Raw genomic sequence first — 26,285 nt, 5'->3', positions numbered from 1 at the left:
AATTTGTGAGAAGGCCTGACGAGTTCTAAAGAGGAGGGCCGTGTTGCCTTTAAGCTCCTCAGACTTCTCTCCAAGCTTCTGCAGAAGCGCCTTGAAAATCATTTCTAACAGTCTCTGTGTCTTTTCCTAAGTTATTAATTTATGTTGATGATTTAGGAACCTAACACTTTCCTACTTCCTTCCTTCTTTTCTCCTTTCTCCCTTCCTTCCATCTTTTCTCCCTTCTTTCCTTCCCTTCCTTACTCCTTTCCTACTTCCTTCCTTCTTTTCTCCTTCCCCCCTTCCTTCCTTACTCCATTTCCTACTTCCTTCCTTCTTTCCCTCTTTTCTCCTTTCTCCCTTCCTTCCTTCTTTCCTTCTTTTCTCTTTTCTCCTTTCTCCCTTCCTTCCATCTGTTCTACCTTCTTTCCTCCCTTCCTTACTCCCTTTCCTACTTCCTTCCTTCCTTCTTTTCTCCTTTTCCCCTTCCTTCCTTACTCCCTTTCCTACTTCCTTCCTTCTTTCCCTCTTTTCTCCTTTCTCCCTTCCTTCCATCTTTTCTACCTTCTTTCCTCCCTTCCATCTTTCCTCCCTTCCTTACTCCCTTTCCTACTTCCTTCCTTCTTTTCTCCTTTCCCCCTTCCTTCCTTACTCCCTTTCCTACTTCCTTCCTTGTTTCCCTCTTTTCTCATTTCTCCCTTCCTTCCATATTTCCTCCCTTCCTTACTCCCTGGACATTATACTGACTTCTTTGCGTCTTCGTCGTCTGCGGCACCGTTTTCTTTGGTCAACTTCTCTTGGAGACTGAGATGAAGTTTTTCAAACAATCTTAGTGTGAACGTTCAAACTCCTGAGAGACGCCAGCAACCTTTTCCCCGAGGGTTTTCAGATATCTCCTTAGTTTCTGCTACTTTACACTTCCACAACATCCCTCCCGCTTCAGACCAAATTATAACTTTGGAGGTTAATATAACTTTAGTAAGTAATACTGGCTCATTTATACTGTGTTCCTTTCATATACTTTATGACTGTCTCAGAAACTTAGAATATTGTGATAAAGTTCTTTATTTTCTGTAATGCAATTAAAAAAAGCAAAAATGTCATACATTCTGGATTCATTACAAATCAACGGAAATATTGCAAGCCTTTTATTATTTTAATATTGCTGATTATGGTTTACAGTTTAAGATTAAGATTCCCGGAATATTCAAATTTTTTGAGATAGGATATTTGAGTTTTCTTAAGCTGTAAGCCATGATCAGCAATATTAAAATAATAAAAGGCTTGCAATATTTCAGTTGATTTGTAATGAATCCAGAATGTATGACAGTTTTGCATTACAGAAAATAAAGGACTTTATCACAATATTCTAATTTTCTGAGACAGTCCATAATCTCCTGTCATTTAACTTTGAACAATTTACTTCTCAGTGGGATTTATTCACTAATAATGAACATTTAGAGGGAATATTTCAGCTGTGGACAAACTGTATCTTTGGAATAATAATAATTGCCCACTGAATAAATGAATAGAATAGAATAGAAAACATATCTTTCAAGTGCCATTTTGAGGACGCAATATTTAAATGTGTGAATAGGGAATGGACTGTATGAATAAAGTAATGAATGTAATAACGTATTTTGAATATATTCTGATGATGTTTATAATGATGTCTTTATCGCTTTTACTTTGTCATTGTCATGTGTTTGTTTTGTTTTATGAACTCCAGGAAGAACTTGTTCCAGCGAATGGAGATCCTTTTACCCCTCGTACTGCTCTTTCCTTCCTTCTCCATTCCTCTTTTATCCATTCCTTCCTTCTTTACTCCTTTCCTCCCTTCCTTCCTTCCTTCTTTCCTCCCATCTTTCCTTCCTTCTTTTCTTCCTTCCTTCCTTCTTTCTTTTTTCCCTTCCTTCTTTCTTCCCTCCCTTCTTTCTTTTTTCCCTTTCTGCCTTCTTTCCTCCCATCTTTCCTTCCTTCTTTTTCCCTTCTTTCCTTCCTTCCTTCTTTTCTCCCTTCTTTCCTTCCTCCCTTCCTTCTTTCCCCCCTTATTTCCTTCTTTCCTCCCATCTTTCCTTCCTTCTTTTTCCCTTCTTTCCTTCCTTCCTTCTTTTCTCCCTTCTTTCCTTCCTCCCTTCCTTCTTTCCTCCCTTATTTCCTTCTTTCCTCCCATCTTTCCTTCCTTCTTTTTTCCCTTCTTTCCTTCCTTCCTTCTTTTCTCCCTTCTTTCCTTCCTTCCTCCCTTCCTTCTTTCCTTCCTTCTTCCATTCCTTTTTTCTTTCCTCCCTTCTTTCCTTCCTTCCTTCTTTCCTCCCTTCTTTCCTTCCTTCCTTCTTTCCTCCCTTCTTCCATTCCTCCTTCCTTGACTCAAAGACAGCACAAGGGTTAATAATAAATAGTGAGATTTCATTGTAAACTTCATGGTTTTCACTTTGTAAAAATATTCCGAATGTTCGTTAAATCTTTATTTCCTGCACTAATAATTAAACAAGAATAAAGTTAATATGAGTTATAATTATCTGGGTTACAAGCTGCTGGAGGGGCTGAAGGTTTTACAGTATAGCATGGTATTAATGGTATATGGTATTATTCTTTGTTTTATTTGTCCAGTATAAGAGATAATCTGTGGTTCTTTTATGTTTACACCTAAAACCAACTAAGGATTTTTATTTATTCATTCAGGCATTTGTTTCTCCAGCAATCTAAACTGATTCTGAGGGTTTTTTTACTGTCTTTGGGTCAAAATAACCCAATTGTTCTTTCCTTCTTTCCTCCTGCTCTCTCCTTCCTTCTTCCTTCCCTCTTTTCCTCCTTTACTCCTTTTTCTTCTACCTCCCTTTCATCATTCGTTCCTTTATTACCTTCTTTGCTTTTCCTTCCTTCTTTCCTTTTCTCCATTCCTTCTTCCCTCCATTCTTTCCTATTCCCCCTTGTTTACTTCCTTTCTCCCTCCATTCCATCTCTTCTCCCTTCCTTACTCCCTTTCCTACTTCCTTCCTTCTTTTCTCCTTTCTCCCTTCCTTCCATTTTTTCTCCTTTCCTTCCTTCCTTCCTTCCTTCCTTCCTTCCTTCCTTCCTTCCTTCCTTCCTTCCTTCCTTCCTTCCTTCCTTCCTTCCTTCCTTCCTTCCTTCCTTCCTTCCTTCCGTCCTTCCTTCTTTCCTTTCTCCCTTCCTTGCATCTTTTCTCCCTTCCTTCCTCTCTTTCCTACTTCCTTCCTTCTTTCCTTCTTTTCTCCTTTCTTCCTTCCTTCCATCTTTTCTCCCTGTGAGATTAATCAAAGTTTGGAACATGTTTGTCCTTATGATACGATATGAAGAATCAGAATCAGAATTAGAAAACTGCCTGTTTATCCTCAGGACATGCTTTGACATACGCAGGAGGTTAAAACTGAAGGTTGGCCTGTTGACTTCCTGGTTAGTCAATGAACTATTGTTTTTAGGTGCATCTGTTTCAAGACCCCCATCACATGCTCTAACAGATGACAGGGAAGCCACTTCCTTGGAGATACTCAAGGGGGGGGGGGGGGGGGGGGGGGGGGGGGTGTTTGGACACATCTGTTCAGAGTTTCTGTTTTAGTTCCGGGAGGCATTTGACCCCTTGACCATTTGAGGTTTCTTAAAAGGATGTCTGTTGCTCTGCACACCACAAGATAAGTTACTTATTAACTGAAAAGTCATAGGTGTGACCTCTTTAAAGGAGCATGAGGCTCCTTTTAAGAAATGAGACTCTCTAGCGCCACCCTTCACCACGACGTCCGTTGGGGGTACTGCAGCCAACAGTGAAGCCGGCACGGGAGAACGGGGAGAACGCACATGCAGCGTCATGTGACGTCACATCCACAGGACAGCGCGGGAAATTCGGGACCGAATTGCAGCACATTTTGCAGCACACAGCCTGTTCAAGGCAAAGGAGAGATACACTAGAGGAAACATTCTTTTTGGTTTGGAACGCTTCATCTGACATTATTACTAGAAAACTTAAAATGTATACAGATTTTTTTCATAAATCCTGCCACAATCCGGCCTCAAGCTCCTTTAACTATCATCTGATACCATGTCTGTTCTCCATCTGTTCATTGTCCATTATCTATACATTGACAGTCGCTTTACCAAATATGGTCTTTTTCCTGTCATCCTTGCTGAATAAAATGCGCCAGACTGCAGGGAGAATTTGTGAGAAGGCCTGACGAGTTCTAAAGAGGAGGGCCGTGTTGCCCTTAAGCTCCTCAGGACTTCTCTCCAAGCTTCTGCAGAAGCGCCTTGAAAATCATTTCTAACAGTCTCTGTGTCTTTTCCTAAGTTATTAATTTATGTTGATGATTTAGGAACCTAACACTCCCTCCCTTCCTCTCTTTCCTACTTCCTTCCTTCTTTCCTTCTTTTCTCCTTTCTTCCTTACTTCCTTCTTTCCTTCCTTCCTTCTTTCCTCCCTTCTTCCCTTCCTCCTCCCTTGACCCAACGACAGCACAAGGGTTAAAACCGACATCCTGGAATTCATGAGATTCAACACGACCAAAGTGAGTCAGAGTGCAAGAAAACAAGACAGACTTTAAACAGAAATCAAGAGGCAGCCATGAAAAAGAAAAGAAAGAATCATGATAAAAGGGTCTGAGACAGGAGTTGCACCTGAGAGATCTCTACTTACAGGTAATAAGAGTAGGAATAAGCATGTCTTCTGAAGCATGGTGGTGAGGCCGATGATGAACAAAACCCAGAAGAAGACAAACACATTGGATTAGTTCATGGTCTGAGTGGAAAAACCTTTGACTTGTTGGCAAATTCAACTGTTTTTATTTCCTTCCTACTTCCCCCAATATTCAAAGATAAGATCATCCCCACATACAAACTGGTTTACGCCCGTTTTTGTTTGTGTCCTCATGAATCAGAAATATTAGGACCCGGGGATTGTGTTCGCTGGACGTTTCAAGACATTTTAACCTTGTACTGTCTTTGGGTCAAAATTACCTAATTCTCCTGTTCCTTCTTTCCTCCTGCTCTCTCCTTCCTTCTTCCCTTCATTCTTTTCTCCCTTTCTTCCTTCTTTGCTCCCCTCGTACATTATCTCCTTCTTTCCTCCCTTCCTTCCTTATTTTCTCCCTTCTTTTTTCCTTCCTTCCTTCTTTCCTTCCTTCCTTCTTTTTTCCCTTCCTTCCTTCTTTTTTCCTTCCTTCCTTCTTTCTTTCCTTCCTTCATTTTTCCATTCCTTCCTTCTTTCCTCCCTTCTTTCCTTCTTTTCTCCCTTCCTTCCTTCCTCCCTTCTTTCCTTCTTTTCTCCCTTCCTTCCTACCTTCTTTCTTTCCTCCCTTCCTTCCTTCTTTTTTCCCTTCCTTCCTTCCTTCTTTCCTCCCTTCTTTCCTCCCTTCCTTCCTTCTTTTTTCCCTTCCTTCCTTCCTTCCTTCCTCCCTTGTTTCCTCCCTTCTTCCCTTCATCCTTCCTTGACCCTAAGACAGCCCAAAGGTTAATATACATTATTAAACACGCAGAAAGCGTATTTACCTCCTCTAAACTGTACCGTGGTTTATTGTTGGTTTATTGTTGGTTTATTGTTGGTTTACTGTTGGTTAATTGTTGGTCGTCAGCGGTCGGAGGTCGTAAAACGCTCCAGGACTTGTGATTATTTCTTATGATTATTTCACTCAACCAAGTAATGACAGCGTTTTCACGAGCGCCGTTTCCTGATCATTAACTTTTAGAGAGCTGATCGCACGCGTGTCGGTTTCATCATTTAGACTCTTCAGGATGTAACACATGTAGGAACCGGCGGATCGTATCTCTGGTCATTGTTTCAATTAAAATGAGGGAAAATAAAATAACTGCAATAAAACACTGTCTGCAGTTGCCAAGTAACCGAGTTTAATGTCTAAAAAAAAACATCTAATGTAGCTTTTCCTTAAACGGTGTGGAGTCTTAAGCTGCACGGTTTAAAGTTTTCCATGGCCAGATATTTTTTTAGCTTCGGGCGATTTTAGAATCATCACAAACAGTGCAAGGTTAATTTTGAATCCCCCTGAAAATTAAACTATGTTATTAAACCTTTCCTTTAATGTTGGGATTCAGCCGGAGAGCTAGAGGCTGCTGGGTAATTCACCGTCACCGTCTACCTTTATTTGACCTGGTGGGGTCTGTTGGGGGTCGGGGGTTTAGGGGGTTTAGGGGGTTTAGGGGGGGGCACTGGTGCCTCCATCACCAACAGGGGGAGAACAGAAAGCTATGAGATGAAGAGTGAAGGAAACAGACCAACAGGTAGGGGGGGGGGGGGTCAGTTATATGAACATTGTGTCGGATTTGAATCCGCCTCATATCCCGCCCTCTACACGCCCATAAATGCATATGGTTGAGCCTACTGAGCATGCGCAGCGGCTTCCTGCAGCCTGTTAGGCGTCAGGATGAATGAGAAGTATCCAGCCACCGTGACACTGACTTTCACTGAGACCTATATGTTGTAGATGATGTGGAGGACAGGAAAACCACATTATTTGGTGGTCACAGTAAAAGTTAGAATAACTATATAAATAGTATACAATAAAATAAAGCGAGTGAGTGGCAGCACGCCGTTGCTGCGCTAAACGTCGTTCCCCGAGTTCCCCGGCGCAACAGGGGGACACACATCCCCCTGTCTTTTCAAAATCAAGTTTTTTTTCCCCTTAGGCTCAGCCTTAAATTGCAAATTGCAAATTATCAAGACACTGTATGAAAGCGATACGAAAACGGCCCCGCAGCCCCGCTTCACCCCCCGCTCCCCCTCCTCTCCCGTCTCCCCTCAGAGCTGCTCAGGGCGGGTTTATGGTTCTGCGTTACACCAACGCAGAGCCTACGGCGTAGCTGCGCGCACGGCGTACCCTACGCCGTAGGCTCTGCGTCGTTTTAACGCGGGAACCTAATTTAGGCACCATACACCCGCACGTAAAGGTTTCACGCGCGCGTAAAACTCATATATATGAAAAAAAATCTGAGTCCCTTTAGGGGCTCCATGGGGCTCCCTAAACGCAGCCCCTAATTTGTTCTGTCCTAAAGTGGTGGGTGAAGAAGAGGCTGCAGCTCCAGCAGCACCAGAGTCCTGACTGACTGCGATCAGCGCTATTTTATTTTATTATTTTATTATTTTAAGTCTGATATATGTTGTGATATGTGATGACATTATTAAGAGTATGACATGAATCTGGCTTCATTTCACCACCTCACAGCCTGCCTCACCAGTTCCCCGTGTCTTAAGTAAATTCTTACGGGAGGGTGAGGGTTGCCGTAAAGATAAGCAGATTTTTCGGTTAGTTTTTTCTTTTTAGATCCGAGGCTTTGCGTAGATGGCGGCTTCCGCAACTTTCAGGCGCTTTTTCTGCGCAAGCAAGCTTTATAGATGAGGCCCCAGGATGTTGCAAGTCCAAACTAACTACATAAATTGCTAAAAAGTGCAAATAACTACTACTAAAGGGAAATTGTTTTTGCAATTTTTCACATATTTTTCTAAATACAGAAATCCCAACGCTAAATCCCTCAAAACTGTCAATGGAAATGATCTGGAATGAATTTATACTTTAGTTTTTGAGATACATAGTTTTATATATCGCGTTTAGATATCACGTTTTCATCCGGTGCTGAAATCACAACAACCGTTCGGTCAATCGGTCGGTCGGCGGGCTCCGTCGTTTACTGTAGGATTGTAGATGTGTGGGCTGACGTGTCTGCTGGGCTGGACTGTTGTTTGGGCTTTTGCAAAAGCCGGCATCATTTCCGAGGGGCCGCACGGCACGGAAGTGACTCGGCTGCAGCGCGGCCAGAGAGCTGCGGGCTCTGCCCGTCGCAGCTGATCAGTTCTCCCGGTCTCATTAATCAGTTCTCCCGGTCTCAGCTGAACAGGCTCGGATGAATGCAGAAACGGAGGATGACGATTTCGATGGGTTTGATTAATGTAATAACTTAAATAAAGTACAATCAAACTAAGTTTTGCTCCTGCTTTTTTTTCCCGCTCTATTTGTGTGTGTTGTGCGGCGCGCGTGTGTGTGTTGTAAGGCGGCGCTCCGTGTGTGTAGACGGCGCCTTTTCGGTCGGTGCGCCGTGTGTGTGTTTTAAATCCAAAAATGTGCCTGTCCACACGGCGCGCCAAATGGTCGTGAAAATACGGTACACGTCAACATACGTCAACGTAGGACGAGCTTTGAACACGAACCGGATCTAGAAATAACCCGCGATGAAGATTTCCGCAATTTTACTGGATTATTAAGTGATTTTTCCAAAATTAAAACTCTGGGACACTAAATGCAGGATATGGAACTGAAACTCTTCCTTTTTAACCTACAAAAATAATTATTGCTCTGTTTTATTTGGTGGTAATTGAAAATCAATAGTCAAACAGGAGCGCCGGCGATCCGGCTGGTCTTAAAGGGTTAAAAAGACTCTTTTACTGGAAACGGAGCGACACTTGTCCGTATTACGTAGAGGCGATGATCCAGCAGCAAACAGTAAATAAATAAATACATTTAAAAAAAGAAACAAGAGCAAACTTGAAAGTCAAGAGCGGGTCATGAGAGGACGGGTCGTGTCTACGCGGCGGGGATCATGTCCTTCTCTTCACCTCCTCAGATCTCCCCCCCCGTACCCCTCCAGACCCCCGGAGAGAACCTTCATCTGGCCAGAGGGCAGAGATTATGATCTCATAATATCTGAGGACACACACACACACACACACACACACACACACACACACACACACACACACACACACACACACACACACACACACACACACACACACACACACACACACACACACACACACACACACACACACACACACTCACACTTCAACAGACGGGGAAGTGGAGCAGGATTGGGCCGGATCAATATTTGCTATTCCTATTAACGGGGGGGGGGGGGGGTGACACAGTTCCTGCTACAGACTTCATCTCTCTGAAGGAGAAAGAGGTTGAAACTACAGAGAAAAAGGAAAAAATACTCCCCGAGAACGTGACACTCACAGTATTACACTGCAAAAACTCTAATATGTGTCTTATTTCTAGTTCAAATTCTAGTCAAAAAATCTCATTACACTTAAAACAAGAGTCATTACCAGAAAATTAACTTGTTATTTGACCATTTTCACCTGTTTCAAGTAAATTTTCACTTGAAATAAGTAGAAAAATCTGCCAGTGGGACAAGATTTACCTTCTTATTACAGGCAAATAAATCTTGTTCCACTGGGAGATTTTTCTACTTATTTTAAGTGAAAATCTACTTGAAACAGGTGAAAATTGTTGTTTTTTTCCAGTGATGAGTCTTGTTTTAAGTGTAATGAGATTTTTTTTACTAAAATGAGACATTTTAACTAGAAATAAGACAAATATTCTTGTAAAGATTGTGAGTTTTTGCAGTGATCCATTTTACTTATCCTGTGAAGGACAGAGTCATATTGATAAGTTCAGAAAAGTGTTTTTTATTGTTGTGTTTTGATGTATTTGATGTAAGCCCAGTGGATATTTAAAGCTTACAGAAGGCTGCATTTAACTGCTGCTATGTCATTCCTGCAGTATTTCTGCAGCTGTTTTGGTCACTGCTATTATTTGTAATATATTATATTATTTGTAATCAGCACAAATTATCTGTCCCCATGTGATAAAATCCACCATCCCCCCTGATTGTTTTTTACAACTCGAGTACTGGCTTTAGACACCTCCATTCACATCTAACGCTCCTCTCTTTCACTAATACACACCCACACACATGCACACGCACACAGAGCCGAACCCTCAACCCTCTTTTCTTCCAGTGCTCGCTGACTTTGTCCTGACGATGTGAGTAAAGTGCAGCGCGCCGGGAGTCCGGCTGTAAACGCCACCGCCGTGAAAACTGGTCATAAATATTGAACGGAGCTACAAAATAAAACACTCCGGCCGGTCGACACCGAGGAGCGAGGGATGATGTATTTATGGCTGAATGAATGATAACGTTAGTATGTATCCAGGAGTTTATACGTCTTGTTATTGTAGCCCGGCAGTACATCAGCTGCTCCAGGTTTTACCTCGGTGGTCGGCAGTGTTGGGACTAACGAGTTATTTAGTAACGCTGTTAGTTTTGCGGTAACTAATACTCTAACGCATTACTTTTTAAATTCAGTAACGCAATTACTGTTACCAAACGGTGCGTTACTTTTTTTCCCTACACGCGGAGACCGGACGAAACGTAGTGTGTGTGCGTTCAAAAACATGACAGTCATGAGCCAAGAAAAGGTGAGTTTCGCAACGTGGAGATAATGTCATTACAGTAATCCCTGGTTTTTCGCGGGGGTTACGTTCCAAAAAGAACCCCTGATAAGTGAAATTCTTTTTACAATTATTATAGAAGGCTTCAAATTGCAGAGATCAGCACCGCCTCGCACGTATTTCACTGCTCTTCTGAGCCGCTGCATCCCGACTCTGTAGCGTCTTTTTCGTCTAAAGCCACGGTGCAGTGGTGTTTTTACCAGAGAAGAAAATAGTTATGGGTCATTGTTTTCGCTCTTTTTTCTTCTGGGCAAAAAGATTCTTATAAACCGACATGCCACCGATCTACTTTGGACCTGTTTCGGACATTTAATAATCGGGTAGCACCTACAGTAGATAACCCGTTCACAGTCGGAACTTTAACACCATGTATACGGAGACATCGAATATTGCAGTCTGCGCATGCTGGAGAATTTCCTCTGGGGCATTCACCCGGTAGTGAAAGGAGACGGCGCGTGTTAAATAGTTGTTTAAACACCTTTAAAAAGACCACAAAAGAGATGGCAGAAGCTTCATCAAAACACCGGAGCAGATCAAAATAAAGTGGAAAAATCTACGGAAGGCGTAACGTTGGCGCCAAACAAAACAACTGTCAACCGGAAGTGGCTCTTTGTTGAAATGGTTACCATGGTTACCATGGTTACAGCGCCACATAGCGTCACAGAGTCAGCCAAGCTCTGGACATTTATCCGATTCTCTGGACAGCATGTAAACTCAGACAGCATCCTCTGCCGGTGGCGAAGAGCATCTCTGAATGCACAACACCGGATCCTGCAGCGTGGGAGTGAGAGAGGCAGGGTAACGGCCCGGTCAGGGTAACGGCCCGGTCAGGCGGGGGAGAGGTTTGTCCGTCAAGACTCCTCTCCCTGGCCCTGCCCCTTTTCAACCTTTCCCCGACCCTGAACCCCAACCTGGGGCTGCTGATTGGGCCGGAGCTTCAGGAGCTGCGTGCTGGCCTGCAGTCCCCCCCCCTATGGTCATCCCGTTGCTGCTTCCACCTGCCTGCTGTGCTGTTGACGTCCCTGACCCCCCAGTCTGGCCCTCGGCAGGAGGGTCCCCCCTTATGATCCTGGTTCTGGTCCAGGTTTCTTCCTCCTAAAGGGGAGTTTTTCTTGCCACTGTTTGGCTTAAGGTTTTTCTCCCACTATGGGAGTTTTTACCTGCCATTGTTTATGTAAAAATTGCTCGGGGGTTTATGTTCTGGGTCTCTGGAAAGCGTCTGGAGACAACTTTTGTTGTAATAGACGCTGTATAAATAAAATAGAATTGAATTGAACAAGTGATTGGGTCTTCTGGATGTTTATCTGATACGATCAGAAATCCGATCTCTTTGCTGCACGTAAACGTACTGACTGAAGGTGAAAGTTTCCATCCTCAGCAGAGTTGGGAGGTGTGGATAAGCCGACACGCCGGCTGGTTCCAGCCGGGGAAGATGAACCCGGAGCTCAGAGCGGATCGTCTCCGCCTCGCCCGGAACAGCGTGGGCGGAGATTATTTGCCGAGCGTCACATCTCATTCGGGGGAGATATTACCTGCACGTCTCGCTCCTAATCACCCACCTGTGTTTTATTTGTCGAAGCCAAACACGTTTATTTCCAAACCGTGAAACTTCCACTAATTATTTAACCTTTTTCAAACGGCTGGCGGCTTCATCCCCCGCCTTCCAAAGATCCCCAAATAATCGCTCGCTCTGATCTCAAATTCAATTACGCCGACCTGCTCCCCCACGATTCAGAGCAATATGATGGAGCACATTCCTCCGTCTTCCAGCTCACGATAGGAGACGACTGCTGCTACAGATATCTTAGCAAATAGCAGCGTTATTGTGACACTCAGAAAGTGAAAACATCTCTCTCCATGCAGACGGGAAATGAGCGGCAGACGCCTGATGTAATGACGGTCGTTAGGAGAGATGGATCTGCGATTCGTTGCGATGTAGTACTTTTTTGGAATGAGAGAATGAGGAAAAACCAGCAGACGATGACGTGCAACAGCAAGGGAACATCTCTAACCTACAGGTGAAGGATGAGCTGAAACACTCCCAAACTTTCATCCATGAAGGGAAACAAAGAGCCCCGATGAAGTGAGATGTGAGGAGATGTGAGGAGATGTTAAGGGGGAGGGCAGCCGACAGACACATGAGGACCTCCATAATGGCTCGCATTAGAAACCTCAGAGGATTAGAGAAGCCGAAACTTCAGCCACTTAGTGACACGGATCCGGCTGCTTAATGGCGCCGAGGAGAGTTTAAACTCCTCCCGCCGTTTCCTTTTTTAGTTTTTTAGATCCACTGGGCGGTGCCTCTCACCCTTCTTCTCTTCTCCTCTTCCCTTCCTCTCTTCTCCATTTCCATTTTTATTTATTATAAGTATCTCATAGTCATCAATTTTGTCCATCGATGCTGTAGTTTCTTGTGCTGGCCCCCCTTTTTTCTCTTTTGTGCATGTTTGCAGGCCGGAGCTTCGGGAGCTGCGTGCTGGCCTGCGATCTTACCCCCCCGGTCATCCCGCTGCTGCTTCCACCTGCCTGCAGCCTGCAATTGTTTATGTAATAATTGCTCGGGGGTTTATGTTCTGGTCTCTGGAAAGCGTCTAGACCAGGGGTCGGCAACCCAAAATGTTGAAAGAGCCGTATTGGACCAAAAACCTAAAAAACAAATATGTCTGGAGCCGCAAAAAATGAAAATTCTTGTATAATCCTTAGAATGAAGGAAACACATGCTGCATGTTTCTATATTAGTTAGAACTGGGGGAAAATTTCTTTTTTCATTATGCACTTCAAGAAAACAGCCAAAATGTCGAGAAAAAAGCCGAAATATGTCAAGAAAACAGTCGAAATGTCGAGAAAAAAGTCAAAAATGTTGAGAAAAAAGTCACAATTTTGAGAAAAAAGTCAAAATTTTGAGAAAAAAGTCAGAATGTCAAGAAAAAAGTCAAAATTTTGAGAAAAAAGTCAGAATGTCGAGATTAATGTTGAAGTACAATCTCGAGAAAAAAGTTGAAATGTCGAGAAAAAAGTCGAAATGTCGAGAAAAAAGGAAAGGAAAAAGGAAGAAAAAAAGAAAAAGAGAAAAAAGAAAAAAAAAGAAGAAAAAAGGAGAAAAAAGGAAAAAAAGAGAGAAAAAAAGGAAAAAAGAAGAAAAAAAGGAAAAAAAAAGGTCAAACATGTTTGAAAAAGCTCCAGGAGCCACTACGGCGGCGCTAAAGAGCCGCATGCAGCTCTGGAGCCGTGTGTTGCCAACCCCTGGTCTAGAGACAACATCTGTTGTATTAGACGCTATACAAATAAAATTGAATTGAATTGAAGTTATTTAACTCTAAAACGGCTGAGAGGAAATGACACGAGCCACAGAGACGCATATATGACGCTACGCTCATCGATGGGGTGTCAAATGGAAACAGTTTGGAGATGGAACATGATCAGGAGATGCTTCTAACCACATTTCTAACATGTAACATGCATTTTTTTTTTTCAATGGGTTCCATAAAAAGCGTAAATGGCAGCGAGGGCGAGGTGAGGGTCACGATGAGGGACTGGGTGGTGATGCGTTCATGTCTAGAAGTAAACATACAATACCCCACGCTCAGAGTTCTCCACGTGTGAATCTCTCTATCGGAGCAGGGGGCGGGGCAGGTAGGGAGGGGGCGGAGCCAGAGACAGGAAACAGGAAACAGAGAGAGAGACATAAAAGGGCGTGAGACTGGAGTCAGACAGACATCGGTATCATCTGCTTGATCTGTTGATGCGGAGAATCCTGGTAGTTAGAGAAATAACAGGAATAATCGTTCAGTTGCGGCTACAAGCACCAACATTGGCACACATACTCCTTAGGGGTTGCTCTTTTGATAAAAGCATTGTGCCAAAAAAAAACAAAACAAGATGGCGGCCTTTTTTCAAGATGGCCGCCATCGAATATACAGTAATAAAATCCAATAGAGTTGTCCTATTGGAATGATTTTGGTTTCAATTCATAACCTTTTCACTATGTAGAATCTAAATTTGGACCCGTGGACTTACACTTTGGCTTCCTTGTACTGTCAGATTAATCAAAGTTTTGAACTAGTTTCTGTCCTTATGAACCGTCACATGCTTTTGATTAAGAGGTTAAAACTGAAGGTTGCCCTGCTGAGTTCTCGGTTTTGTCAAAGAACCATTGTCAGTTGGACACATCTGTCCAAGACTTCCTGTTTTCAGGAGGGGGCCCAAATTGACCTTTGCCCTGAAAACGATCACATGCTCTGAATAGATGGCAAGTTAGCCACTTCCTGAGAGATACTCAGGGGGGGTGGCTGTCCTGGGAAAAGCTGACCCATTGTGTCTTTGGACACATCTGTTCAGAGTTTTTGTTTTAGCCCCAGGAGGCATTCGACCCCAGTGACCTATAGTTTTTAAAGCTTCATGGTTTTTGAAGTTTCACATGTCACATGTCTGTTTTTAAACCTCGATGTGTGACCATCTGTTTTCTTCCAATTGTCCATTGTCTACGCTATATGGTCATGTTCCTGTCAGTTTCTCAATAAATACCTGATGCAAAGGAGGAGCAAGCAAGCATTTCGTCGAGAGCCACAGAGAGAGCCATGTTGCTCTGCAGGTCTCCGACTTTGCTTCCCTTCTGCGCAGAAGGTCTGAAAAATCATTTCTAACAGTCTCTGTGTCTTTCCTAAGTTATTAATTTATGTATGTTGATTTAGGATCCTAACAGTACCATATATCAGTCCCAGAATCCTAATATTCTGCAAAATTTTAGTTTTTTTGTTATGTTTGACACTGGTAAAATGGATGGCAGAGGTTTTGCGTGTGTTTTTATGGCAGAATTGTTTTATCAAAAGATGCCAGTGTGTCAAAAAAAAAAAAAAAGTGTGCCAATTTTGGTGCTTGTAGCCGCAACTGAACGATTCACCTGTTTTCTGCCTGTTATTTCTCTAACTATGGAGCTTTTAGTCGCCTCCGGCGCCCCGACCTCACGTTTACTCACACAGGCAAGAAAACAACATGTTTGGTGTTTCAGGTTGGACAGAAAATCATCTGAAAGGAGACATCCATCACCGTTTCAGTCACGTGACGCGAGAGCGGCTGAACGCCTCCTTTAAGCCTAGCGATAATCCCGCGGCCGAAGTTCATGTCTGGTTTTCAGACATGAAGTTCATTTTCAAGCAAATTTAAGACAGTCACTAAGAAATCCAGCGCTGAGGTCGAGGTTGCCAGATCTGACAAGTTCCAGCCCAAACACAATAAAACCCATCGAAATGATGAAAATCAAACATTCTCTATGTTAAAAACGTCAAATTTTAAATACGTAATAAATTTCAAGCTTCACAATACCAATAAATCGCCCCAAAAAAGTTCAGCCTCCAAACAAAGACTACAATTAAATTGAGGTGACTAAAGCAAATCAAATATCAGAGTTTATTGTGTAAGTTTCTACTTTCCTCTGCCATAATGGCAACTTTTTTGTTAGTAATATCTCCTACATATTACGGAAAGGAAAAGGAAAAATACCCAAATTTTATCAACCCGCCCAGTCCTATTTTGTTTCAGCCCAAAGTCAAATGAAGCCCAATTGGGCTGAAACCCGCCCAATCTGGCAACACTGACTGAGTCAAGCAAGCATGTCTAACAACTGTTAAACAAATGTGTAAGTTTCTACTTTTCTCTTCCATAGTGGCAACTTTTCTGTTAATAATTTCTCCTAAATATGCAGTAAAAACCAGGAAAAACAGCCCAAATATATATATTTCAGCCCAATTGGGCTGAAACTCGCCCAACCGGGCAACACAGATTTAGATTCTCCTCAAAACGATGACATAAACGCTGGATACATTCCCTCTAACATGAAGAAACCTTGGATTGAGATTTAAGACAAATTAAGACATTTAAAGGCCGTATTTAAGGCTTTAAATTAGGAATTAAAGCCTTTTCAAGGACCCGCGGTCGCCCTGGTAGAAGAAGAACAGGGAGCAGACGTTTCCAGAGCAGATAAACACCCTGGTTACTTCCTCCAACATTCGGTTGGTTATTCTCCCTAAAGCAGAAGTAACTTTAACCCTTGTGCTGTTTGGGTTAAGGGAGGGTGAAGGAAGGAAGGAAAGAAGGAATGAAGGAAAGAAGGAAGTAAGGAAGGAAGGAAAGAAGGAAGGAAGGAAGAAAGGAGAAACGAAGGAAAGAAGGAAGGTTGTAGGAAAGGGAGTAAGGAAGGAACAAAAGATGGAAGTAAGGAAAGAAGGGAGAAAAGATGGAGGGAAGGGAGAAAGGAAGGAAAGAAGGGAGGGATGAAGGAATGGAGAAAAGATGGAAGGGAGGAAAGAAGGGAGAAAAGATGGAAGGAAGGGAGAAAGGAGAAAAGAAGGAATGAAGGAAGGAAGTAGGAAAGGGAGTAAGGAAGGGAGAAAAGATGGAAGGGAGGAAAGAAGGGAGAAAAGATGGAAGGAAGGGAGAAAGGAAGGAAAGAAGGGAGGGAGGAAAGGAGAAAAGAAGGAAGGAAGGAAAGAAGGAAGAAAGGAGAAAAGAAGGAAGGAAGGAAAGAAGGAAGAAAGGAGAAAAGAAGGAAAGAAGGAAGGACGTAGGAAAGGGAGTAAGGAAGGGACAGAAGATGGAAGGAAGGGAGAAAATAAGGAAAGAAGGAAGGAAAAGCAAAGAAGGTAATAAAGGAACGAATGACGAAAGGGAGGTAGGAAGAAAAAGGAGTAAAGGAGGGTAAAAAAGGAATAAAAGAGGAAAGGAAGAAGGAAGGAGAGAGCAGGAGGAAAGAAGGAAGGAAGAATTGGGTCATTTTGACCCGAACACAGTACAAGGGTTAAAGTGAAACTGTAACAGCAGTAAGTTGAGTTTCTGAGCAGGTTCATAATAAAACCCTGTCGTTCCAGTGTTTTCTATTTAGTGTCACTTCGCCCCCCCGTCCTGTCAGAGAAACAAACCAGCTTTTCATTTGATGGATTTCCATATCACTCTCAAAGCCAGTGGGATGAAATATTCATTAACCGGTTGTTGTCGGAGGAATGTGGAGGAATATCAGCCGTTACTGCCGTTAGGACGATGGATGAATCCGTCCACATGGACAAGAGACACTTATTTAGAGGTTTAAACGACTAGTGCAACAATTACTTTTCCTTCTGGGATAAAAAAGGTGTTTTTGAGTTGAATTATGTACAGATATTGTGTTTACTGCGGGTAGGGAGTAATCAGGTCGTTAGATCAGCTCTCGTGTCAGCGCTGGGCTTTGTAATTACTGATCAAACCACGACACCGACGACACTTCCTTTCATCACTTAAACCTCTACCAGACATTAAATCTAAAGTTATTCTGTTATTTACTTATTGATCACGACGGCTCACATCTAGCGGCGGCAGTCGCAGCTCGTCCACGTCGGAGAATCCTCTTATTTTCATTTCAGATTTTTAACCAGCAGAACTAGAACAAACATGAACTCATAGAAACTCTGTGTGTGTTTGAGTCTGTGTAAATGTGACAAAACATGCAAAAACAAACATTTTTCCCAAAGAATCACTCAGTGATGTCATGAGATTGACGTGTACGCGGATAAAAGGGATAAAAGAAAAGTAACAGCTCAATGTAGCCTAGCTGGCCGAGTTTTTTTTTAAATCGAATTTCTGTTGCAAATAAAACCCGTCTTCCAATTCATTGCATTTTTCATTGCATTTTTAGCCTAGTTATTTTTGTGGTAGAAGTATCGGATGGGTACTCGGTATCGGCGAGTACACAAATTAAAATACTCGTACTCGGTGTGAAAAAAATGGTTTCGGGACATCCCTATTTTAAACATAATCGTTTACCCCATCGTTGGATGGATGGATGATGGCTGGATGGACCAGTGGATGGATGGATGAATATCCTTCGCTTTTTTACTTTTTATATGTTTAATGGGATGAGACGACTTTAGTATCTTTAACTGCAGAAAACCCCAAAACATTGGGAACAATGTTTAACTTAAAGTGACATTTTTATAATTGGTCCTAAAAAAAAAAAAAAGAATAAAAGCTAAAAAGTATCTCTGGCCTTGGCAGATTCATAATTTATATGAGCTGCACTCCAAAAAGTGTTGAGAGCGACTTGATCTCCACGATCGCGACTTCTGACGTTGTGAAAAGTGTTTTTTAACAGTTATAGTTAAACGTTCAGACTCCGTCTCCGGGGAGTCAGGGCAGCTGCAGCATCTGAGGAGGATTCCAGCTCTTCCTCAAGTCAGCCACGTCTCTCTGGGTATATTGTTTTTTTAACAACTACTGAAAAGTTATTGGAGGCGTCTTTGGAAAAGTTTGGGGATTGGGCAGAACCAGAACCAGAACCTGAAGGGAGAGGAGCTGCAGACGGAAGACGAGGAAATAAAATCCTCACAAATATTAGGATCCATTTAAATGAAACTTGGTAGATTATTTTAATGACTAATGACAGCTGAAAGTATTTCATACTGTTCTTTTAAATATTGATTCATATCTTGTAAAAGGAGGAACATGTAAAAGATGAGTTACGTATTTGATTGATTCTTCTGAGCAAATAGATAATGATGGTGTGGCAGGGTGGAGGAGCAGCAATCACTCAGGTGATTTTATAAGGCGTGGCCGCGCAGCAGCAAGGGGTCGCCCTTGGCTGCTGTTGGAGAAAGTGCTTGTGCACGTGTGGATCTGGTGAATAAAGAGTTCTGCACAAAACCCTGTGTCCTCTCTGTCCTGTTGGTCGGCCCCCGTAGCACTCGCCCTGCTACACTGGCGCCCAACGTGGGGCCCAACAGGATGGAGGAGGGAGGCACGGAGTGGCCCATGCCCTGGCGGACCTGGCAGTCCTGCTTCAGGGCCAGGGTGAGCGGCAGATCACGGCGCTGGAAGCGCTGGTGGCGCCGCAGCCGGCAGGCCGGGAGGCAGAAGCTGCGGGCCGCCCAGCGATGGCTCCCGAGGCGGCAGGACCCGCGGAGCGACCCACCCCGGTACCACGCCTGAGGTTCGCCGCGGCAGCGCTGGTGGCGCTGCAGCCGACAGGCCGGGAGGCAGAGGCTGCAAGCCACCAGGCGACAGCTCCTGAGGCGGCGCCAGCGATGGCGGGACCCGCGGAGACGGGGACGGACCAGCGACGGGAGCAGTGCTGCATCGGGGAGGGGGTGGTCCTGGACACACCCCGGCCACGGCCACGGATGCCGTGTGGCCCGAGGCCACCATGGGCCCGGTCCCGAGAGCGGCTTTCTTGGCGGCCGGCCCGTCGCCGAGGGCGACCTCCCGACCGGAAGGCCCAGAGGCGCGGACTGCGGTTCCGGGCTTCCTCTCCCGCTCCGAGGGGGGAGTTGGCTCGGCCGGATGGACCCCGGCTTGAGGTTGGCGATGGGGGTGCGTGGCAGGGTGGAGGAGCAGCAATTACTCAGGTGATGGGTCACAGGTGTGTCCCATCAACCTCTCCACCCTGCCTGCCTTTATAAGGCGTGGCCGCACAGCAGCAAGAGGTCGCCCTGGGCTGCTGTTGGAGAAAGTGCTTGTGCACATGTGGATCTGTTGAATAAAGAGTTCTTGCACAAAACCCCGTGTCCTCTCTGTCCTGTCGGTCGGGCCCCGTAGCACTCGCCCTGCTACAGATGGAAACTAAATTCCTCTGTTATCCCTCAGTTTTGTCTACAGGCTACCACTAATTAATGATGGATGGATGGATGGATGGATGGATGGATGGATAGATAGATAGATAGAGGGGGGTCTTTAAAGTTGTGATAAGATAACTAACGATCTGCTGAGTCAGGATGTTAAACAGATTCCACGATGGTTGAAAGAGTTTTAAAACCCCTCTTTTCTTTTCCCAGAGTCGTCCCCCACCCCCCTACAAGGCGTGGGCGCTCCGGTGTCACAGACAGAAATCAACCCTCGTTTACGAAGCTTCTCCTCCATCAATTATTCACTAATTCCCCTCATGGTCCGTCCATTAACGGAGAATCTTCGGGGGGCCGTTCTTGTTTCAGCCCTCAGGGCCGTTCTCGTTCGTGGAAACACTGAATCTACATTAAGTCCTGAGTCGTGTCCGGTGTTTCCCAGCCCGGCGTTACACGACGAGCTGCAGGGAAACATGTGTAGCCGCGCCGTAAAAGATTCATCCAACGCTCGTACGCGTGCACTTCCTGACAAAAGTTTGGTCCCGGAATAATTTATGGGGAGTTGAAAGGCACGCAAAACACTTTCAATTTAAGAAACATTCTGTCTGCCACCGGGATAAACGGCTAAAGTGTGCAGGTTTGAAATATGAATGACCAGGAAAATGCTCGGCACTATCGTGAACCTAATCCTGTCTGGATCCATTTGTCTGCACTCATTCTGTCAATTATTTCTCCCTCCTCTATCTCCAAACACTCTCACAATCAATTCCAGCCCCGCTCTTGTAATTTCCAATGTTTGCCTTTGCTGCATTTTGCAAATCTTCATTTCCAACCTCTCGCCTTATCTCTCCCAATGTAGTTTATAGCTATGGATTTATAAACTGCCTTTCATTTAGCATTTCAAGCCTTTTCCTTGTACTACGACTACGTCCACAAATCTCTCCCCCGTCATCCGTCCACATCATTCCTTCAACTGCAACCGCAAACGTTGATGATAGAAATAAAACGCGGCCCGCGACAGTCGGGATCATGGGTGCAGATCCCGGGGGGGACATGTCCCCCCCAATAAAAATACCCTAAATTATTAAAAATTGAACAAATGTATTTTCAGACTTAAAGGTTGAATATGTAGAATATTTATTAAAAATATATTTCTAAAAAAATAATACATCCACGGTGCGTTTTGAGGTGTACAGAATGAAAGTATTGCTACTCCATACATTTTCTTTTTTAGTCTGAATTAATATTTTTAAAATTTTTGACGGGTTCGACAATTACTTTTTGTCAACGTTCTGTTTACATTCGTACCTGCCCGTAGCCAACATGTGGCTCACTTCTCCCGCAGAAGTATTATTTTATTATTTAAGTAATATTAAAATTAGGATTTACGAATATAACAGTTAAGTAAGCAGTGACACACACTGTTGGCTGTTTAGGACAAATAAACAAGAAAGGTACGCACAATAAATGATTCCCTGTGCAGTATTTTTTGGCGAGCCTTTACCAATTTATGGCATGGTATGAGTAGGGATGGGCGGTATGGACTAAAAAACCTATTAAATGAGTTACACCTGTACTGCAAAACTGTAATGACTCAGATCCTCCATGTTTGTTACACAAACACGTATCAACGGGAATTTATCCTTCTTTCTTTCTTTCTTTCTTTCTTTCTTTCTTTCTTTCTTTCTTTCTTTCTTTCTTTCTTTCTTTCTTTCTTTCTTTCTTTCTTTCTTTCTTTCTTTCTTTCTTTCTTTCTTTCTTTCAGGCTCATATCTGAGCAGGGGAAAAAGCAATTTACAGTCAATTATAACTTATAACTCACTTTGCATGTAGAGGGAAATAATACATTTGTTTCACCTTAAGTTGAATTTACTAAGAATGAAGTTTTGCAATAGGCTATATTCAAATTTTCCGACCTCCACCTGTATATTATGACATCAATAAATAAGAGCATAATATGTGTCCGTATTGATTCAATACGGAACGCAACTTTTAATTCCCAATTACGGAACAATTCTGTATTTCAATGGACGGGTGGCGACCCTTCCCTCTCCTGTCATCCCTACTGCGTTATTCACTTCTGTAAAATGATTTTATAAAATTATTTAAATGATTTGCCCTCTAACTGCCTTTTTATGTATATTTTGCCCCGTTAGCCTGGTTAGCATGTGATTAGCACATCCACTTGAACCCGGGGTCAACCAGCTCTGGCTTCTTTTTCATTTTCAGAATGTTTAACCCTCATACATTTTCTTCCACCTCCTTCATCCTCTCTTTTATTTTAGATCCACACCTCCATCCCCGTCCCTACGTTTACTTCTTCCTCCCTCGGCGTCTGGGATATTCTCCGTTAGCTCCGGTTAGCCTCTGATTAGCTCGGGCTCTGACCTTATGACCCCGCCCGACTCCCCGACCTCTTTTTCTCACTTGAAATGGCGTAAATGTTGTATATCCGGACTAGTAATGAGGCTCCGTCTCTCCACAGAGTTACCGTAGGTGCATGAGGTTCCACTTTTATGCACCGTCAGGTACTTTGAGACATGTCACATTGTAATAAAATACTTTATATGCAGAGCTGGGTAGTAACGAGTTACATTTACTTGAGTACGTTTTGGGAAATGTTGTACTTTTAGGAGTATTTTTGAATCACTATACTTTTTACTTTTACTTGAGTAGATTTGTGAAGAAGAAACTGTTACTCTTACTCTGCTACATTAGGCTACGTCGGGGGTCAGCAACCCGCGGCTCTTTAGCGCCGCCCTAGTGGCTCCTGGAGCTTTTTCAAAAATGTTTGACCTTTTTTTCCCTTTTTTTTTCTTTTTTTTCCTTTTTCTCTCTTTTTTCTTTGTTTCCTTTTTTATTTTTTTCCTTTTTCTTCCTTTTTTTCTCTTTTTTTCTTGCTTTTTTATTTCCTTTTTAATCTTGCCATTTCAACTTTTTTCTCGACATTTCGACTTTTTTCTCGAGATTGTACTTCAACATTAATCTTGACATTTTGCCTTTTTCTCAAAATTTTGACTTTTTTCTCGACATTTAAACTTTTTTCTTGACATTTCGACTTTTTTCTCAAAGTGCATAATAAAAAAAAAAAAATCTTCCCCCAGTTATAAAAGACTTTTCATTTTTTGCGGCTCCAGACATATTTGTTTTTTGTGTTTTTGGTCAAATATGGCTCTAAAACATTTTGGGTTGCCGACCCCTGGGCTACGTTGAACTGTTACTTTTCTTTTATCCCTTTTATCCGCGTACGCGTCAATCTCATGACATCACTGAGTGATTCTTTGGGAAAAATCTGACAGGTTCCAGCCGAAACGCGATGTAAAACCCGGCAAAATAATGAGAAAACACCCCAAATCATACATTCTCTATGTTAAAATCCATAAATTATTAAATGCGGAATACATTTCAAGTCATAAGCAAATGAAGCCAAAGAAAGCTCTGGCTCCAAACAGAGACTACAATTAAATTGAGCAGATAAAAGCAAATTGAATATCAGTAAGTTTCTACTTTTCTCTGCTTTAATGGAAACTTTTTTGTTAATACTTTCTCCTAAATAATTAGTAAAAACCAGGAAAAGCAGCCCAGATATATATTTTTCAGCCCGATGAAAAATATATATTTGAAATAAACTTTTTAATGCTGACTTTATAAATTCCCTTTAATAATAAGATTTAAAAATGAAGATCCTTGGATGGAAATTTAAGACAAACTAAGACATTTAAAGGCCTTATTTTAGCAAAATGGAATTTAAGACTTTTAATAAACTAATAAGACTTAAAATAAACGCGCTGACCATATTTGGTTCCAGGTAAAGGTTGTAGGAACGTGTTTATATTTCTATAGTTAGAGGGCAGAAGATGAACTGATTCAAAAAGGAATAAACCTACAGATAAAACGTTTTAAGCAGGATAAAATCCTCTTTTGTACAATTATAAAGCGTACAGTGCAGTCGAGCCGTGGGAAACTGTGAAAGAACTGATTTGTAGTTACGGCCCGTTTTTGCAGAAAAAAATCGACCTTCATGTATATTTAGCAGACTCGGCACAAAAATGACCTTCCTAAAATAATTATTAGAATAAAACCTTGAGTTCACCGTTAAATGTTTGAAAGTTAAATTCTGAACCTTCTTCCAGCATTTTAGAAACCAGAAATCCAGCCGATTAAATGGGATTAAAGTCTAACGTCAAGGGGCGACATGAATTATGGGTTAGCGACAAAAAATACAAACTATAAATAAAAAAACAACTACGATCAGGATATTCAGAAGAAACTAGAAATTCAGCTGACTATCTAATAAACAAAAAGCTTGCACCACAAAAAAACATTTAGATGTATTAGGGCCAAACTAGGACAAAAAAAATTGGAAATTACGAGAATAAAGTCATAATATAATGAGAATAAAGTTGTAACATTACGAGAATAGTCATAATGTTGCGAGAATAAAGTCGTAATAGAATAAAGTCGTAATATTATTAGAATAAAGTCTTAATATTATTAGAATAAAGTCTTAATATTACGAGAATAAAGTCGTAACATTACGAGAATAAAGTCGTAATTTATGAGAATAAAGTCGTAATATTACAAGAATAAAGTCGTAATTTATGAGAATAAAGTCATAATATTATGAGAATATAATTTATGAGATCTCTAACAGGAAGAGCTTCTTCTCCCTGTGTTAAAATGATGAATATTGAGCATCTTGTGAAGTTATATTTATATATTTATAATATATTTAATATTACGACTTTATTCTCAAAATATTACGACTTTATTCTCGTAATATTATGACTTTATTCTCGTAATTTTACGACTTTATTCTCATATTTTTTGCTTTATGATAATGATTTACATGTGAAGTTTAATGTAGGTTTGTCGTGTTACTTTGTTTTCTTTTTTTATGTCTTGTTTTTAACTGTATGTTTTAAATGTATAGTTTTTTAATGTGGACCCCGGTAAGACGTAGATACAAAGAAACATTCTATTAAAATTACAGATGCAAATAAACTTGTAGATATGAACATTTATTAATATACATGTATGTAGATATATAGACGTATATTATGGATATAGATATGTTATATGTAGGTATGTATATGGATATATTGAGTTGTATTATACGTACAGTATTTGTGTATCTATATCTCTATTAATATATATTGATTTATAGTTATATGTAGATATGTTGATATATAGATTTATAGTAATTTCTATGTATATAATTGGAGGTAAATATATGAACCATATAGCATATCTACTCTTATATAGTTATTCAAGTATATTGTTATACCATTGCTGTCTATTGTTCTCTATTATATTGTAGTATTATAGTAAAGTAATAATAATGTAATACTATACATTATAATTACTTCTATTATTACATACTTAGTAGCACAACTAAATGCTGGGCGTTTTTTGTTTTCTTTTGTTTGATTTTGACTATATTTATAGATATATATAATTGAGTACTATATCACTATATTGAATAGTTATTAAAGTAAAGGTGTTTGGTTATGGGTGTTTTATAAGTATGTTTATTGAAACTCTTGTTATATGTAAGAATGTGTATGTATATATATATATATATATATATATATATATATATATATATATATATATATATATATATTATTTGTATTCTGTTTTTTTACTTTTTTGTACTCTTTTTTAACATGCATGTTCGAAATAAACGGGTTGAGTGGAAAAATACCCAAAAACAAAGGAAAAACTATGACATCAAAGAAAGGTTAACTCCGACTAAATGACGTGTATGATCAGTCTGCAGGTGAGATGGTGGTGATGGGGAAACAGAGAGAGTAAAGGGGGGAAGGTGACGGCAGCACACCAGTGTGCACTTTGACGACTGAAAATTCATTTAGTTTGGTTTATTTCAGATCACGGCACCTCCAACATTTCTATTCATTCTGCCTTTAGGGGGAAACGGGATTAAGTGGATTCCCATGACTGAGAGCTTTTCCACGGCGCGGTGAAGACAGTCGGTGCTACATGTTCCCCAACGACGTCTGGGAGGGAAACCAAAGCTAAAAGACATCAGACCTGATCAAATGTCAAATGTCGTTTTTTTTTTGTCGTTCCAGGTTTTGCAGAAATGGACGTAATTCGCACCACGGCCGTGTTGTTGCAGACCGTATGACCCAAAGATGCTTCATGTTCTGTCCCTCCTTCTTCATTCCATCCGTCTCCACTCGTCCTTTTACGCAACACACGTCTAACTTAGTAGTAGACGTGTGTCTACTTTACTTAGTAGTAACTTAGTGTCACTGGTTTCAACCCAAATCTCGACAGCAGTTTCACTGGCTTCACTTCATTTTTAAATGTGTTTATTTTCACTGTCCTCCATATTTAAAAGAATTCATGATTCTATATAACTCTCCATACTCACTCAGACATATGAATTTTCCTTTTTTCTTTGTTCCTAGAATTTCAAAAGAGGTTGGTAAAAGATCATTTTATT

At 41.7% G+C, this 26,285-nt stretch overlaps 1 protein-coding gene across 1 annotated transcript in view; it reads right to left on the bottom strand.

Annotated features, from left to right (window-relative positions):
- ptprt (protein tyrosine phosphatase receptor type T) overlaps nucleotides 1–26,285 on the bottom strand; it is a 379,334-nt gene that overhangs the window by 78,040 nt on the left and 275,009 nt on the right. The window contains exon 18 of the mRNA XM_061728218.1: nucleotides 13,804–13,841. Coding sequence (XP_061584202.1) covers nucleotides 13,804–13,841 — 38 coding nt within the window. The remainder of the gene's footprint in view (nucleotides 1–13,803; nucleotides 13,842–26,285) is intronic.

The sequence above is a fragment of the Cololabis saira genome, chromosome 8, assembly GCF_033807715.1.
Source record: "Cololabis saira isolate AMF1-May2022 chromosome 8, fColSai1.1, whole genome shotgun sequence".
NCBI lineage: Eukaryota > Metazoa > Chordata > Actinopteri > Beloniformes > Belonidae > Cololabis > Cololabis saira.
This window is presented reverse-complemented; position numbering and strand designations above follow the sequence as displayed.